The 19,003-nt window shown below is 41.4% G+C and overlaps 1 protein-coding gene and 1 long non-coding RNA gene across 3 annotated transcripts in view; one reads left to right on the plus strand and one right to left on the minus strand.

Annotated features, from left to right (window-relative positions):
* The window catches only part of LOC146428568 (uncharacterized), a 61,012-nt gene extending 42,906 nt beyond the window's left edge, over positions 1-18,106 (minus strand). For both annotated transcript variants that reach the window (XR_014855998.1, XR_014855997.1), the window contains exon 1: positions 17,860-18,106. This is a non-coding gene — a long non-coding RNA (uncharacterized LOC146428568). The remainder of the gene's footprint in view (positions 1-17,859) is intronic.
* EDN3 (endothelin 3) lies at positions 4,047-17,685 on the plus strand. Its single transcript, XM_085079265.1, has 5 exons — positions 4,047-4,399; positions 4,772-4,982; positions 16,033-16,197; positions 16,682-16,786; positions 17,515-17,685. Exons 1-4 carry the CDS (start codon positions 4,348-4,350, stop codon positions 16,752-16,754), a joined length of 501 nt encoding a protein of 166 aa, XP_084935391.1. The 5' UTR covers positions 4,047-4,347; the 3' UTR covers positions 16,755-16,786; positions 17,515-17,685.
* Positions 18,107-19,003: the final 897 nt, after the last annotated feature.

A 19,003-nucleotide genomic window follows, 5' to 3' on the forward strand; every position in this document is an offset into this window, starting at 1 on the left:
ATATTACAACAGCAGGATATGTTATCTTGTGCAAACTCCTTCCTAAATTTCACAATAGCTGTAACAAGCAGGAATCATTAAATTAGTGTGGCTGAAAAACAGCCACAGAGCTCCTTCTTTACTTTGCTTTTATCTGAATAAAGTGAAATATGGCCAGAGTTGAGGTATTTGTCTTCTTCATTGTGTACCAAGTATCTACATTACTCTTGATGGTATACAAATGTTAAAAGAAATTAAAAGAATGGGAAACAGAAATAGGTATCTGAATTCTCCTCCTTTAAGCAAGTTACCCAACTGCAACCCCTACAAATGCTCAGTTGCCCTTTTACTACATCTGGTTCAAAGGCCACTAAAAATGGGATTCTTTGCACTGACATCAAAGGGCTCTGAATGGGGCTGTCTGAAACATGAGGGGAGACAAGATTAACTTCAGCTTTCTGCCTATAGAACTCTAGCAAAAAGTAACAAATAATAATCAGAAGATAAGGTTTTCTTGAGAACCTACTGATTTCAGCACATTTTTCCAATGTCAGCTACCACTATGAAGCTGCTTGCTTTGTGAGGGTGATGCAGAGTGTGCTACTGAACAGTGTTTGCAGCTTAATATGACCTTTTCTTTCAATAGCACTAAGGAACACGGTGACTAAGAAGGAAGCAAGAGGGTGGGAAAAGAGATATGAAGAAAGCACTAGATTGGTTTATAAAGCACTAGATTGGTTGTCTTTATTTAGCACCATATCTCTATTGATCAGGCTTTCCTCCTGGCCTGCTGTGAAGCTATAAGAACAGGCAGCAGTGCCAAAAAACCCTGTACTGCTGCTGAAACCTTACCCTACCTTTTAACTCCAGGCTTTATTACTCGTGTAAATACATCCTAGGAGCCCAGCTTTTAAAGTGGTTTCTCTCGGCAACCAACTTTACTTAAACACATCTGGAACTTCTTTGTAACTCACAGCGGCTTTGTGTAGTCACCTGTGTGATGAAGGTTAAATGCTGTGGAATTACTGCTGGGGGCTCTGATTGCCCCACAGTCACGGGAGTGGATGTATAAAACAGGGATACAAGGGGCAGAGGAGTACTAAACAAACCCAAGATTATGTTCCTAATTGAAATGGCAGCCCAGGGTTTTCGCATATAAAATCTGGAATCTTACTTTCCTTAACATCATCTGTTTCAGCTGCTCCACATTCCAGGACTCCTTCAGCCTTGACCTCATCCCTAAGATTATTCTCCCTCCAGTCAATTAGAAGTTCTCAAATATACAATATTTACACCCAGCAACGAGGCAGATCTGCTGATTGTCTTTCTTCAGCTGCCTGGGTGGCCCTAAGAATGAGGAAGTGTCCCAGGACTGGGGAATTCCCATTGTCTGTGGAGAGCAGAGCTGGCGCTCACAGCTCTGCCAGACTGGGCTGCACAGGGCAGGAAGGGATATGTTTGGGATGGGAAGATTGAAGGGATAAAGAGAAGGATTAACTCCACACATTTTGTCCAAGGCTGTCAAGATTTATGCGAAGTACCCATCCACCCTAAAGATCTTGGAGTTGGAAAAGGAAAAGGAACCCATGAAGCTAAAACAATATTAAAGGAAAAGCTGAAAAATACTATGAATTGGATCTCTTGGCTAGCAATCTCTGCCTGCTACTTCCAAGGCTACTAATCTTTTTTTTTTACTATATGAAAACATAATCACTAAATAGATTTACAAAACTATTTTGCATCACGTGTGAGCATCACTGAAAATGGTATCAAGATATCTTTTATTACTTATCCCAACTCAAAATGGACCCTGTTTTTTTTTTTTTTTTTAATTTATTTGTTGCTATTTCCTTAACCAGCTTTCTTGTTTTGAGACTGCTCTATTTATGAAACAAAAAGTTCCCAACTCATTAGGTAATATATGACCCAAACAACTTGATAATCAGTGTAAATGAGAATCAGGCCTGCAGTACCTGGAGTATGAATTCCTTTGATGGAGTATCTTTCTTCCTGTAGAGCCTATGTCTTATCTTCCTCTAAAGCTTACATGAGGTCATTTGGCCAAACCCTTGCCCTTAATTTCTGAACCCTGGTAGCCGATTAAAAAATATATTTTATTACTCCTTTTGTTTGCATAGCACTAGGTGCTGATAATGGTCTCCCCTGGCTCTTCAGAGATTAAATAGCACACGGAAGAAAAAGTAGAGCAATGTAGAAGACACCTTCAAAACATCATTTAGAAAACAGAACATTATTTTTTAGGAAAATGCTGTTCAATCAGTTTTCACACAACACAACTTTTCTGCATATCTATACGTATGGTACAGTTATATGTTATTAAATTCTATAATAAATTTGCATAATTGGTAGAAAAATGAATAACAGTTGCAATAAGGAAAATGAAATAAATGAATCAGAATTTAGACTCATGCCGTTGTTACTTACAATACCTGCAACATGTAACCATTATTTCCTACTCACTGCAGTGTTCTGTTAAACAGTAACTGCACAATAAATCTTCTTTCTTTTCCAGATAAGTTAAAGCGCAATCATAAGCATTTGTCAAAATCAATCCTGTATCCAACAGCACGAGAGCATGACATCTAGAACTTCCTGATCTGAAGCAATTAGCTTTTTCTGGATATATAAGAAATAGAAATAACTTCAAACCAATTCTTTTTTTCAGAGTTATTTTGTCATAGTGCTTTTCAAACTAGAGCACCCATAGAACTGTGAAGCTGTAACTCTGCCTGGGGAGCATGACTGGAACAAACACAACCCCCCAGCACAGCAAAACAAAGGGGACAAACATTCAGGTCACTGCAGTTACTCATCCCTAAAGCATTCCTTTCCTAGCTCAAGCATGAACTTCAATATAACATTGAGTTCAGTCATTTACATGGTTCTATTTCCCCCCTGTATTAGTTCTGAGAACATCTTGTCATTTGCACAAATTGTGTGAAATAAAAGCAATTTACATTTCCACAGAGAGCTGTGGGCTCACTTGAGAAATGGAACTTTCTGGCTGTTGCCCTGCCTGGTGACCATGGTGCTTTTGTGACCAGCTGGGAATATGGTCAACTACAAACCCCTCAATCTTCAGGCACTGACAAAAGGCAAGGCTTGACAAGCTGACAAAACATGACATCTTAATGAGGTTTCTGTGCAAGTGTTACTGGATAGTGCACACCAGGGGCTGGAGTCGGGGGCAGGGCTGGAGAAGAATGTGAGGTGCTAGAGAACAGAGTTCCTCCCTTGGATGATCCCTGGAAGACCCTGCAACCAGTTTTCTACTCAAAAACCAGATTTTAGTGAATATGTTAAATTGGTAATGATACATAAAAGAAATTTTGGCTACAGCTCCTTCTGTTAGTACTGAAACATTCTTAAATGAAATACTACATTTTGATTTAAAATATCCAAAATTAAGTTTGCAACCTTTCTCCATGTGCTGCCTATAATGTGAGTTTCCTATAACAGGATATACTACACACACCTCTGTAAGAAAAGATATAGCCCATTCCCTGAAACTATTATCACTTAATAGCTGATATTATGATAGAAAATGGGGCCACAGGCAGGAGTGTTCTTCTAGGCCCAGCTGTCAGGTTATTTCACACAATGTGAAATCTGTCTGAAGTGTTGCACTCTAGGGAGGTTTGTCTGCAAAGAGGTGCTCATAAGTAAGTGGGGGAAAAAATATTAATAAATTGGCGATTTAATTTCACCCAGGGAAATCAGTGGCAGAGTCTTGCTGGGTGGGGGGGGCGGGAAGCCCCAAAGAACTCTAAAATCCACAGCCCAGCTTTGAACCCCAAAGCTGCATTTTTATCGCACACGCCATAAAATCACGCAGGGATGAGGCGCGGAGCAGCAGGCTCAGGTCATTCGGCAGCGCTGACCCCCGAGCGGCAGCGGCAGCGCTGCGGGCTGTGCCTGCCCGGCAGGATGTGCTGCCCCGGCGCGGCTCTACCTGCGGGGCAGCGGGGGCGGCGCGGGGCCGCGCTCCGGGGGAGGCCGGCAGCTGCCGGCGGGTGGGAGGCGTCTGCAGCTGGAAAACAGCAGCTCCGCTCGCTGATCAGATTTGGGGGTGGGGTGGGAGGTGTGTGTGGGAAAAGCCAAGCGATGGATCTTCCCTTCTTTTGACAACACTCTCCCCTTCAGGATTAAGTCTGCACTGGAGGGAAATAACTGCGAGGGAGAAGTGCTAATCACACCTCCGTGTGGGAACTAACTCCCGGCAGCAGCGTGTGCCGCCAGCCCCAGGATATTCCCTGCCTCCAACCTGAAGTGATTCCTCCTGGAACGGTTCAGTCGCGCCTGCACTTCACCTTTGCCTGCAGTTAACCAGCGTGCAATTTGGGTTTAATGGAGCTGGGTTTATTGTTCCTCTTTGGACTTACGATTACGTCGACTGCAGGTAACGCGAATTTCTTTCTTTCTTTGCCCATTTCCACGCATGCACACAAAGAAAGGCTGGCTGGGATTTTTTTTTGCTGCTTTTTTTTTTTTTCCTTTTTTTTTTCTTTTCTCCTTCCAAAAGGCTGTAAGCAGCAGCCCACTCCGGTGCGCGGTACAGAACCAGCCGCCAAAGACACCTTTGGCCGTCCGTAGGTTTAAACGCCGCCGGGCTGGCGATGCCGCCGGGCGAACGCGAACATAACGGTGCTGCCGGGACTCGGCAGGGAGCGGGGCTGGCTCGGGGCCGTGCCGGGGCTGCGGGAAGGGCTGTGCGGGGCCGGGGGGCTGGGAACAGCCGGGAACCGATGGGAGCTGAGCGCGGCTCTTGCAGGGTCCGCTCTGCCCCGGCCCCGCTCCGCGCTGCCGGCGGCCAGCCCGGGGCACCGCGAGCGGGACGAGAGCGGAGCGGCGGCGGGCGGCAGGGCCAGGGCGGACGGCGGAGCGCTGCGGCACCGGGCCCGCCGCTGCACTTGCTACACCTACAAGGACAAGGAGTGCGTGTACTACTGCCACCTCGACATCATCTGGATCAACACCCCCGAGTGAGTGCGGGAAATGGCGGGCGGGCAGCGGGCGGGGAGCCCCGGGACCCAGCGGGGGCAGCCGGAGGCGGGGACAGCCGGGCGGGGTCGGGGCGGGCCGGGGGAGCCCAGCGCAGCCCCCCGAGCCCCCCTGGGCCGGCACCTGCCCCGCCCGGCACCCCGCACACCGCGGGGACAGGGAGCGCAGCGTGCCGGGCAGGGGGACAGCAGAGAAAAGCGGGGATTTCCCTGGAGAAATCCGGTTCGAACATCCCATCGCTTGGGAGAGCAAGAATAATGTGTGTCTGTGTGCAACTGTACTAGTTTGGATACAAATTAATGTGGAAAAATACCGAGACGTTAAGATAACGTTTGAAAAATTCGATGTGCCAGATTTTAAGATGTTACAACAGAAGGTTTTACAACCGTGCTCTAGGGAAATACAAGCTTTTGTTTCAACTCGTAATAAAACCAACTTTTGAAGGCATTTCCCCTGGGTTGGAAGTGCTGAGCTGCGCACAGGGCGGTGGGGGTGGAGCACACGTGCAGAAAAGCTGCTCTGCTGTCTGTTCTGACAGTGCTCAGAGGGAAGAAAGCATCCAGGAAGAGTGACACTTTGCCTACATCCTAAAGGCTAGAGGCCTCCTTTTCCTACTCCACTGTATATATCCTGTCTTGCTGAGTAACCAAAACAGACTTCAGGTTTGTAAAGATTCTCACAGGCTAATAGGTTTCAGTCCTGGAGCAAGCAGAGCGATCAGTTCACGAAAAAAATAATGAGATCAGATGAACGTGAAAACAAATGACTTCAGGAATTAAAGGTTTTCAGACTCTGTGGTGTGAACTTCTACACATACCACCAGGTACTCCAGTGGCTGCAGTTTGGGAACACTTGTAATCATTCCTGCCTTTGAATCGGTTGCAAAGCTTTTAATGAGATTAAAATAACAAAAGGAGTGGAAAAATAGAAAGTAGCAGTAAAATAGGTTAAGTCAAATGGGGGTTAGGGCACTTAATTTGTGAATTCACGTGTGTGTCCTGGCGAGAGGCCACGGCTGATGACGTCTTTTGAACTTCTACCAACCTGTAAGTATCATGTATTCACACAAGTCATTCAATGCTTCGAGTTCCATACCTGCACTAATCCACCCAAGGATTACTTAGGGTTATTTTAGCCAAATATTTATGACTCGGGTAAATTTAAGTCAGAGCTTACCAGTGAAAATGGGGGAATGACATTCCTTTTCCCCTACGCACTGAATAAATAGACTTCTGCTAATTTTAAACACACACTTTTTTTTTTTTTTTTAGGATATCCTGTTCTAAGTCTATAGGACTTGTAATTTTCATTCCAGTGACAAAATTATTTAGTGTGCATTAATTCAGTGATGTGGAGAATTTGCCTACATGAAAGTTTTGTACCACTATCACAAGAAAGAACAAAAACATTAGAAAATAGAGGTATATGATGTTTTCATGATACCTGTAGAATTAGCAATGAAGTATGTATAATTATCCAAATATCAAACAGTTGGGGCTCTAAGTCTTTGCTTTCTTCACTGAAGTAAGTTGTACATAAAATAGCAGCAAACCTCTCTGATCTGTGAAGTCTACCCCCACTGGGTACAGGTTAACCTGAAATGATATAATATGAGGACTAGGAAATTCCTTTTTATAATTTTTTTGCCATGTGGTGGGACATTTCTATGCAAACCATGGAATGCATACATTCAATTTCAGTATTAAATATTCCCACAGAATGATACATTTTAGCTAATGTAGCTTTGCTCTCCAAAGACATGAACTCGTATAACCTAACAATGCTGTTGGACCTGGCAGAACTGGGATGCTGGGAGCCCTCTGGGGTTAACGAAGAGGGGGTGGGTGATGGTGAAATTAATCTGGAATTAGTCCAGTAGGGACTGAATTTGCTGCACTCTGTAAGTGTCTGAACTGGGCAGCTTTGCTGTCCTGCTCCAAGGACAGGTGACAGAGGTGCAAATCTCTCGCTGAACCAGTGCAGTTGGGATTTTCAAAAATCCCAGGATTCTTCCTAGGAATGCTCCCAGGGCAGAGGTAAACAGTAAAATAAGTGTATTGGGCATTTTGAAGCATTGCAGTGCAACAGGAGCAGGATTTAAGATTTCATGTGCCATGAACACTAGTCGTGCTCTGGTGATTGACTTGGAATAACATCTCAGGAGCTCGAAAAGTACTTCTGGATGTGAATGAGGGGAGCCAGGCCTGCTTGGGCAATTTAATATTCCAGGCAAGTTACACTACTTCTTTGAAATGGAAGTAACCACTGGATCTGCACAGACTGGCTGGTTGTAAATGGGGCTTTTACATTGCTCTCGTACACATGTTGTGGAAAGCTTTTATATTTACTGAAAATTTGGCTCTAATGCAACTTGGAGGATCACAGACACAGTGAGAGGCCAGAAAGTTGGTGTTAAAGTTTGGAGAAGTTTTCTTGACATCTGTTGATTCTGGTATTTTTCTTGCTTATTTTTCTTTCCTCTTCATCAAACACTACAATTGCTTCCTATTTTTTTCTTTCTTCCTTCCCCACCCCCAACCTAATTATTTCACTTTATCATTTCTTGTTCACCACAAAAATTCCTCAGTACTTTCTGTTTTCAGGCTACTCTTGCCTCTATACTTTAAAGACAGACTTTAATTCTTCCTCTGGCTTCTTTTACTTTTCCCACCAGGAGCTGGTAAGCATTGTTGTAATATATTCAAAACAAATCTTGGTCATGGCCTCTCCTCCTTTTCTGGAAAAGCAGTTAAAGTTTTTATTGAAGCTGTTGGAGGCAGAGTGACAATAGAAGGTCTATTTCTATCCCTGCTGAGAAACCACTTAGATCAGCAGGGTGACAGTTGTAGAAAAGCACAAAATTGCAGAATGTGGAGCCTCTGACTCCCTGCAGCTTTTGCCAATTAAATGAGAAATTATCTCTGCACACATGTTTTGAGTATTGCTTTATACTTGACTCTGAAGCACTGCTGCTAGTCCTGACCACGGAGAGCATCAGTGGTGTTTTGACACAGTGAGTCTTTTATGCTGGAACAGTGGGAGCCTTAAGTGGAAAAGAAGATGACCTAAAGAAAGGCAGGTAAGTCAGAAGAGAATAATGCAATGATGTGGTGTAGACAAAGGTTGCATAACAAAGGTAATTAAAAGTTGGTAAACTGTTCTCATTGATAAGATTGATTACCAGCAATTACTTTGCAATGTATTTTTGTTGTCAAGTGATTAATTGTGCTTATCTTGATCTGTAGCTACAGACACATTTTAAAGAGTGAACTGGCTTTTAAACACTATCCACTGATGTAATACAGACACAGCTTGATGCTCAATTTTGTAAGTTAAAGAAGAAAATATAGGCAAGAGAAGAAAATACGAGCAAGACTATTTTTAGATCTGCACTTCTTCAGAGTGGTCCTATATTTCAATATGAACTGAGGTTGTGCATCCAACAGAAATCACAACAGTTAATTAATAACAGTTCAATTAATAACATTACTGTTGCTGCATGAAGTTTTATCCATGCCCAGAATGATTAGTGATAGATTTAAAGGTGACAACTCCTAAGGAAGTGTTACTGTCATGAGGGCACAATACCAGACACTTGAGTCGTCTTCAATTCTAAAATAAAACTATAATGAGAATTTATGGCAATAAGCCAGACATTTCCAAGGAGAATTCCTCACTCAAACTAAGCACCAAAAATAAGAATATTTATTTTGAAGGGTCTAAATGAAAGCAAAAGTGTTTTTTTTCCCTAAATGACATGTCATTTTGGTATTTGTTACAATGATCAAAAGAGGAGTAACTGAGTGAAATTCTATGACCACATTGTAAAGACCAGTTACATGATGATCTAAGAGTTCTGTCTGCCAATTACATGAATTTTGGAATCAGGAAAATTGGATGAACAAAGTAAAAGGCAGATTTTGATCTAACGCTGTTGCTGCTCTGATCCTCAGTAGTTAACACATGTTCTGTTTCCTCTGGGGGACAAGGACATGGACAGGACATGTCTCTGCTGTGTGGGATACACTGGGAGAGGATCTGGTGAGTGTGCCGTGCTGTGTGAGCACATGGGGACACTGGAAGGATCTGATCTTTTGTCACTTAATGAAGAAATCTGTTTCTGTAACACATGCAAGTCAGATAATCCTTAGCAACAAGTTGGCTCCGGATAGCTGCCAATAGAAATGTGTTTTCCTGACCTCAGGTGACCACTGGCTGAGGTGAGAAAGGCTTTTCAGACACTTGAATCCTTGTGGTGGTTCCTGTAGGTGATGATGGATGGGTTTGTCAGGAGCTGAACAGACTGAGCTGATCCTGCATGCACTCAGCTCTGCAACAGCTCCCAGTCAATGATCTTTGCTCATTAGTGACTTAGTTACAATCAGAAAGTCATCTCAGAATGGAAGCAATTTGTACTCTATCATCACTTCACTCCCAGTTTTACTCACACTCACAGATGATGTCTCGGGATGGTGTTATAAAAGAAAAGATTTCATACAACTCATTGGTTGCTCAGCTCTAACTGCATGTTCTGCTGGCCAGCTTTTCCTTCATAACATCCTTTTGTTACCTGAATCTCTTTAGCGAGTGAATTTTGTTCAACAGAAGTCCACATAACAAAATGGAAGATGCTTTTAATCCTTATGGACATTAATTGATGTTCTAAATTATTACAATTACCCCAATTCTGGATAATTATATTAATCATTAAATAAATACATATTACATCCTGTATTTAACTGGAAATAAAAGTACACAGCTAAAGATCTCTTGTTCAGCAAAACAATTAAGCAGGTGGTTATAAACTCTAGATCAGATTGAAAATCCCTGCTAGCCAAAGGCATGATGATAAAACTGTGGCTGCCAGCCAGGAAGCTCAAATAAGGAAGCTGATCTGTCAGCTGAACAGTGCACATGGTTAACCATCAGAACCAAGTGCCAAAACTGAAGTGATGAATCTTTGTTGCGTTGATTTTATTTTTCTGAATGAAGCTCGCCCTGATTTTGCAATCTTTACTATCCACATGTTCACAAGAAATCTGTTTGTCTTCAAAATCTTCATGTCAAATTAATATTTCAAGTAGATTTATTGAGCACAGTAAGAGGCTCCTGCTGCAATTGTTATATTTTATTGTGGACAAACTGATTTGATTTTAGGGCTGCTATTCAAAGAGTTATTTTTGTGTGTACTGACTACACACTTTCAGTGCCTTGCTGTCTGAAGTGTGCATGGCTTGCATGCCCTCCTCAGTCTAGAAGCAGAATATCTCCTCTGAGCTTGCTGACAGTGCTCCCAGGACTGATGTTTTCCAGCAGTGTCTCAGGAGGAGCTGAAACGCTTTGGCTCTGCACTTCCAATCCCACATCCCTGCAGGAGCTGCCCTGAGAAGATGAGGTCAGGGATGAGACACGCTGATAGCCAGGGCTTTGAAATTTCACTGCTGCTGTTCATGCTGGTCTAATTCTAAGAATAAACACTCTCGAGGGCTGTCAAACCACAGTCACTTTCACCAGTCTTATATTTTAACACCATGTGTTTATTTTCCCCCAGGTTTTTGCTTTATTTGTTTTTAAACCAGTGGTGGATTTTGAACTATACAGGCTGGAGAGAGGGGTAGGAACATCAGTGTGTGTTCCTTGTTTGCACTGCTGTGGTGGCTCCAGAAGCAGCAATAAGCACTCTGAGTTTTAGTTTGAAAAAAATCTTAATTTGATTCCTTTCATCCGTATTTCCCAGCTGCTCTGCCTTTTAGGATTTACCTCAGTGGTTTTGCACCTCACTGAATGGTAAGAACCACTTACTAATAATACTGACTGCCAGTCAGAGGGAGAAAGGGAATAATGGGAGTTTGGGCCTGACAGACAGAAAATGCTGCTCCAAATTTTATTTATTTGTATAAGTTAAACGTCATGTATCTTATCATGAAACACTGGCTCAGTTCATTAGGTCAGGTGAGCTCTACCCAGCCTCTCTGGGAATTTGGGGTGTTCATGGACACCCCCCAGGTTCCTAAATATTGCTTACCTCAAGATATATACCCCAGCTTTTCCCTCTACAACTCAGATATTGTTCTGATGATATTTGAGAACCAAAACATGTGATATCCCTTTGACAGCTACAGGAGGAGGATGGAGAATAATAAAAATCCCCCAAATTCTCACACTGTTGGACACTTGGGTACCATGAAGCCCCAGGGGGAGGAAAACCAAGGAACTCACGTGGTCAGTGAACCTGGAGGATGGAGCAGATATGTGCAATCCTTGGCTTAGTGCCTGATTTAGCTGCAACTAATGAACTCCAACTAATTTGCATCCTCACAAATTAGCAAGTATTAATTAAAGGGTAAGATAGCAAGGTCGTGGAGGTACATATTTTTGGATAATAGCAGCCTGTTAGGTATCTAGAAACAGTGAGCACTACTGAATTGAGGATGTGGACAAGAAAGGTGTGGCTATGAAGGATAAAAGTAGCTTCACTTGAGAATAACTGCAAAAAGCTACTCAGAAAAAGTGTAGCTTCTGAGAACGAGGTCAGGATGACTCAACCAACAAGTCATTCTTGGGAGGTGTTTTATTCCTTAAATAATGATAAGGAAGGGTTAATATGGGAGGTACCTCTATTGTGAACTCCTAAAAACCATGCCTGTTCCAGGAAGAGCTGGAGCCAACTTCAGAGCAGCCAATGATCTCTTCATCTATAAAGCTACTACACAGAAATATCTGTTATTTCCCCCAAGCATCATCCTTCATTCTGGGGACATTTTGTCTTACTTGGATGATGGTAAATTCTGCTTCCTTTCTGTGTTCTTTGTTCTCAGTAGTCCTTACAGGGATCTCATATATTTTGGGATTGTCTGAAAAGACTGGAGACTTTTGGGAGCCTTGCTGGCCTGGATGTGTGCCAGAAAATATATTGCTGAATAGTGAAATCACAGCATCTAAGATGATTGCTGCAACCCCCTCATCCCTTTGTTTTGGCTGAAACTCTCCAGTGCCCTGGAGGTATCTGCTGTGTTTAAGTAGCTGGGAAAGTAGAAAATAATAGCAGCTCATAGGTCAATTATAACATAGCATGAGAAACTCAGCCACACATTATAAAAATTAAAATGAACCAATTGGATTTGTCTGCCTGAATTCTGAGCTTTCACTGTGAATGGGGGACAGCAGGACTCAGGCAAATCACACTTCCCAATTCAACCCAAAGGCATTAATCCTTCAACAGTTTTCTTCTGTGGAAAATTTTCACTGGTTCACAATGGCTGTTCAGTGGAACATTTACTTGGTACCAACAATTTGGTACTTCTTATCTTTTTTCAACAAACAAATGCATATTTCTGATAATTTAATGGCAAAACCTTGCTCCAAGAGCTAACTGGCTTTTAGGGTGAGAACTTTTCTGCCTGCATTTCGTGGATGCAAAGTACAGAAATTATCTAGGTTATTTCAGCATCTGATATCCAATCCAAAGAGAACACACTGTGCTGTGATTAGTTTTGTGCTGCTCTATTATAAGTGGGATTATCTTCAGTTAATTATCTGTTGCACTGACTAATCAGAATTACAACACATGGAATAACTGCAAGGATTGGAGAGTTGTGCTAGCTTGTTTTTTTGGGGTTTTTTTGCATACAGGGTAAAGAACAAGTAGCTTATACTGAAGAAGAAACTCTTTCCTTAGACTCAGATCTTCTCTGTGTTAGAAAGTGCTTAAAAACTGAGCATGCAGTTAAAAACTTCTATGCACTCACTGGCTGGCTGCAGTTTTGATAATGAACCCCACAAAAGAGAGTAATTCCTCAGAAATCACAGATTTGGATGTTGCCAATCAGTTCAAAGTACTACCTTGGAAAGGCTGATCCAGAAATAGCTGGGTCTGCTTATTCTCCACTTTGGAGAGAAGAAAGGCATAAAGGATTCACAGCACACCTGAGCTTTGAATGTGTCTTAAACCCATTTCAGTTTGCATCAGGAGAATTTTATTCTCCTAAAGGAAGAAAAGCTGCATACTGAGTTAAAGGTCAGGAATTCAAATTTTCTTGTGAAATGTAAACCTTAAAAAAATAAATTAATTAAAAACCTATGGATGCTGCAGAGAAATTAAAAAAAAAAAAAAGTAAATGGCTCCTAGCCAATACTTTGGCCAGGGACTGGGTTCTAACCACACTTACACAGGGTAAGGAACTGGTAGTTCAGGATCCCCACAGTTCTGCCTCTGCCCTACTCCAGCTGAGCCTCATCTTCACTGAGGGGACACAGACTGCCCTGGGGACATCCAATTCATCAAGCTCTTCGTGGTTATTGCCAGAAAGACTTTGGGCTGCTGTTGAAGTGTATCTGGTTTGGGCTTGAATTTTTGGACTAGAAATCAAACCCAGGCACATTGGGAGTATTATTGTATTTCCATCTCTGATTGGAAAATCTGCACTTTAATTCACACAAACACTTCACTTGGACATTCTGGTAAAAATCCTTTGACATTTGAAACACTTGAAAATGTTGTTGCATTGGCACATATTTCTGGTCCACTGAGAATGAAGTAGCCTTGAATATATTTTTGAAGCTATGAAGCATAAACTACTTCATTAAAAGATCAGAAGCAGTATCTCAAATATCAATTTCCTCCTTTGCTTAAGGCTGTGATTCATGGCTCTTATCACTTGTAATTATAATTATATCCTCCACTCCTCCCTGTTTGCTGGAATTTACTGTCTCTTAGGAAAGGCAGCAGATTGGTAATTGGGCCCCTTCCTCAATCACTGTAGTTCACATCGTGATGGATTAAGGTAAAATTGAAAGTTGATGGCAATTCTGGTTGGTCCATTAATTTGCAAATCACAGCAATTAAGAATAAAACTCATACCCTTCCTTCTCCCTGGCTGTTCAGGCAGAGCCTCTGACACAGAGCAAACTGCAGCTCAGTCCCACAGAGCTTTTGGTTTAGAGAATTACAGTGAAAAGAAGCAGCACCATATTTTGGAAGAGTGAACTTTTGAGCAAGGAACCACTTTAAATAATGAGAACACCGTATTGCAGGATTTCATGTCTCGTCAGCATCATGTGGGATTGACATCTGCAAAAGCTGCAACAAGCTTCTTTATGCCCTGGCAAACTATCTGTCATTAAACAGAGCTCTCACATTTGTCTAAAACACACAAAATTCATCTTTCCATTTCAGTCTCAGTTTGAGCAGGAAGTGGAATAACAGAATTTTACTAGAGAGTTTTCATAGAGGGTTTGCCACTGTTAAAAATAAAGGAGCTTTCCCTCACTCCTGCCTCTAAATATTCCCTTTTTATGAAGTTCTTACTTCATAAAAATCACGAATGTGTAAAAAATACAAAAATAGAGCAATTATTTATGTCAGAACTTTCCTACATTAGCCATTCCACATTCATTATTCTAAAGCAGATGACAATATAGCATTATTACTACTCTTAAATTGCAAAATGGAACTTGCTCCTAATCTTAAAGTCAATGAAAAGCTTTTTAAATGAATTTTAGAAGGGAGGCCAAAATCAAGTCCTAAAGTCTATAAAGACAACTATGGGTATTCTTGGTCTCTCCCAGTCTCCTGGCATAGCAGTAAAGTGGTGAAAACATGGAACAGTTTCTGCACAGAGGCAGACCAGGATCTGCTGGAGAAAACCCATCTGTCGGGCTCTGAACACAGAAATATTGCTCATGATTTCCTGTCTCTCAGGATGATTTTAGGATCAGTCTAACTCTGACAGGTTCAGGCTGTGAAAGGGAAGGTGCACTGGTACAAATGTACTGTGAGTGCAGAGGTTTGAGTAAATGATTTGCATCAACTGTACTGGTGTTGCATCAAAAATTATTGTAGAGATTAGGAAAATAATGTTTCTGAACCTTTCAGCCCACCATGTGTGTGGGAAAATGGAAAATTTGCAGCTTTCCCATTAGCAGCCTAATGATGTTTTTATGAAAGCAAATGAAAGAAGCAGAGCTATGTGAAGGTAGTGGTTCCAGACTCATTATTCAGGCTTTGTTCTGTAACCTTTCTGTAACCTTTCTAGATTGACTCTGACTTCCTCTTCCCTGCCTTTTCTTTTTTTTTTTTTCTTCACTCCTCCCCTCCTCTTTCTCGCTTTTGAACATGAGATTCTCTTCAGATTTTTACTGTTTGTGGATTTGTGGGTTGCTTAGCCCATCCCTCAAGTCCTCAGGAACTTTTATGAGTCTCCAGAAGTTTCATGGGGAGTGCAGCTGCTGTCAATTGAGATTCTTTAACAACGTGGAGGAGATTAATTTCAGACATCAGTCCAAACTATCCAACCCTTTTTGGGGATGTAAACATGTCCTTTTCTGATAATAATATTGACCATAACCCATTAAAGAGCAAACAATGCAGGCAAGTAAAGAGAGGTACCTCCTACTATTTCTTGGTGTGCTGCAGCACAGAATAGGATCTCTCACAGAAAGGTAGAGCCATCCAGGGAAGATTACTGGCAGTCTCTAACATTTATAACTCCAAGGGTTGTGTTACAAACACGATGCAGTAAATGAATCATGCTGACAGTTTTCTCCATTTCTTGATAAAATTAATGGCAAATCAGGCTCAGAACCATGACAGACTACATGACAACTATCCAATGTTATTGATCTGGTGAAATCAGCACAGCTCCTGTCACTTCATACCAGCTATGACACTGAGTTTAATGAATTTTGTGCATCGGGGGAGGAAAACCAACACAACACAGGAATAAAGAGTAAAATAAACAATAACCTGGGGATGTATTTGCATCATCTCTTAGGTATTTCAATTTCTTTTTTTTGATAGCATAGTTACCAATTAATTCTGATTCCTAGTTTATAACTTGATGAAAGCCTGAGCTGATGGAGCAGAAGTTATAACCTGGTACAGGGAGAATATCTTACATGAGCATAGGGTTCGATTTTTGTGCCACTATTCATTGCTCTCCATCAACAGATCTCTTTGCTAAAATAGCAAACAGACTGAACATCATTTTAATTGGTTCCTAAAATACACAATGTGTGTGATTCTCACCACAGGAGGACTGTGCCATATGGATTGTCTAACTACAGAGGCAGCTTCAGAGGCAAAAGGTCTACAGACCAGACTCAAAGTCCTTCCCAGCCCTCATCCCGATGCTCCTGTTCAGATGCTCACGACAAGCAGTGTTTGCAGTTCTGCAGAAGAGTGCAGGACAGAAGGAGGTGAGTGTCTTTCCTTCATGCTGCAACCTGGCCACATGGTTAGGCCATTTCATGGAGATAAATGCATCAAGTTGCATTTGTCAAGTGAAACTGATTAAAGGATCTATTGATTTTTAAATAGAATTCCCCTCTGCAGTTGTGGGGGGTTAACCCTGGCCAGCAGCCAAGCACTTCCACTCATGCTGCTTCTCTTCCCCTTCAGTGGGATGGGGGAGTGAACAGGAAATAAAAAGCAAGAAAACTCCTGTGTCACATCAGAGTTTAACAAGTGAAGGAAATAGGCCAGAGCCAGCCAGCACTGCTTGGAATGTTCTTTTTGCTGTTGCTTTTTATGATGTGGTGCTTTCCAAAGAGCAGATCTGTCCAGGTAGGGACATGCTGAACATTGCACTGGTCTAGAATGTTTTATGCAGTCTGACAAAGAGCATGAAATTGTCATTTGGTGAGAACACAGTGACAAGCTTAGGAAATCTCTGTTCTACAGAAGTCATGGATCAATGAAAAAGACAGAGGAGAAAGACCAATGCAGGGAAGAGGAACACAATTCCATTCAGTAGCACAGAGTGTTTGGAGGATTCTGAACAATCAGGTACGTTACAGACGTTGAAAAGAAATATTAACTTTCCATAAATGTTCTTGGTACTTGCAGAACTCTTAATTCTTTCAACTGAATATTTTCACTCCTTCCTGAATAAGGAAAGAATTTGGCCCATGAGTAGTTGTTGTTTTTGTTTTTTTCTAAATTTAATTTCTAAAAAAGCCTTTACTATACACAGAACTACTACAATCTTCCTCACACTGATGTAACTCCTTCAAAAGTTGGATTATTTGGCTATAAGCCAATACATATTTTGGCTTTTTTTTTAGGGCAAGGGCTGTTCCTGTCTATCATCTTTTTGCTCATTTAGCACTGCAACAAATTAAGCCACACGTCCCAGTGCAGTGCTCCAGTAAAAGTTGAAGTTAAGGTAAAGAAACAGGAAAAACTTTGTGGGAAAAGTGTCTGGAGGGAAAAGTAAATCTGCTTTTGATGTGAGGTATAAAGAGGTTACTGTCATCTAGTAGCCAGTTTCAAATATTACTGCTGCTAAAAAGTCACACCATTGCCCCAAACATTTTGCTGTGAAGGGAAGCACTTAGATTAGAAATCCCCAAGCGGAATTTATTGCTGTGATTATCTGAGCAGAGCTAATTGGACAACTGTGTAGAGTTCACTCTGTGCACACATAACCAAGGAGGGGAATCACAGTTTTCTCAGGGACTTAGTGCTGAATATTAAATACTTTGGCTGTATTTGTTTGTTTCTTTGTTTTAAAGCTTTAACATTTATTTGCTGGAGCTCAGAAACAAGAACTTAAACCACAACTCTCCCTTGAGATGGACAAACTTGATGCTTCAGTGTGATGCCAGTGGAGAATTCAGCAGTAGGCAACACTTCCATTTCAGCAGTGCCACTCTGAGGGCACAGGAACCTGTATGAAGAAGCTTTTCTCCCCTCGTGAGAGCCTCAGCAAAGGATAACCTTTATCATGTAACCTGGCAGGGAATGTATCACTCTAGAGGAAAACTACAAAGGCAGACCCAAACTTCAGCCATGCAAAGCTTCAGGAAAACGTTTTTCTCTGTGATTTAAACAAGTACAATAGAAACTGTTCCACTTACTGCTTGCTGTGTGTCTGAAGAATCCATCCACAGCTCTGTGCAGGCAACTGCAAGTGGAGAATGTGGGGAGTTAGAGGGAGATTGCCTCTACATGAGTTCTCATTAAGAATAAACAGATACAAAATATTTCTCTTGTTAATGTATGCAAGCCTGAATCATCATATTGTAACTTCGTGGCAGATGTTTAAATGAAAGTATCTATGCAGAATAAATATGAATGGCTAATATAAATATTATTATAAACTATAGCAAGTTAAGAGTATACATTGAGTATTCAATAGATTACCTAATTTAGGCACAAATTATTCCTGCACTAGGAAGTTCCATCCAAAAACACTTATTTAGGGACGCACTGTGAACAGAACTTCAGTTATTCATCCCAAAGAATTTTCCTACAGATGCAAGGGTAGGACTGTGGAACTTCCTGCCATCAGAGTCATTTCTGTGCTGGCCATTTGCTGTCCCAGCCCTGCACATCCACTGGGCTTTGCCAGAGCTGCAAACACCACCTTGATCTCTCCATTGAAACAGCAGCACCAAACAACCTGGAAACTCAGCAATAAGGATTCAATCCAACCCTGGACATTTTGCAGTGTAAATGAGTTCTTCAGAAATTATGGACTTCTTTTTGCTACAAGGATGTGAGAGTAAGCAAGGGGAAAAGAGTAACTTTTGCAAATCTTGTTCTGTATTATTTAAAAAGAGAGAAAATCCCTTACTTGTGACATTGCAAATTTTTTTGGGGGGTTGGCTGACATTCATGCAGGCTTTCCCCAGGGCACATAGGTTAAACTGTAACCCCATGTTGTTAAATTATATTTTATAAGAGTAAAGATGTAGACCAAAAGAAAAGCGAAAGGAAATCAACAGTAAAAATGTTTATATAGGGCTTAAACCAGTGGTAATAGTTTTTGTTTGAAACAAGAAAGGGAGGTCTTTGCCAAAACATATGATATATTTTATATATATGTGGATATATTTCATAAATAAATTATTACAGTTATAAAATTAAATATATCTTTCAGTTATTGCATTTGTATCGGTTTCTTACTTGCTGTATAACTGATTTTGTACATTTATAGAAAATGGATTATTTATTGTATAAAACCACTTCACATACTATTTTTCCGTATTCTTTTTTAAA

Source organism: Lichenostomus cassidix, chromosome 20 (genome assembly GCF_008360975.1).
Source record: "Lichenostomus cassidix isolate B80296 chromosome 20, HeHo_3.0, whole genome shotgun sequence".
Lineage (NCBI taxonomy): Eukaryota > Metazoa > Chordata > Aves > Passeriformes > Meliphagidae > Lichenostomus > Lichenostomus cassidix.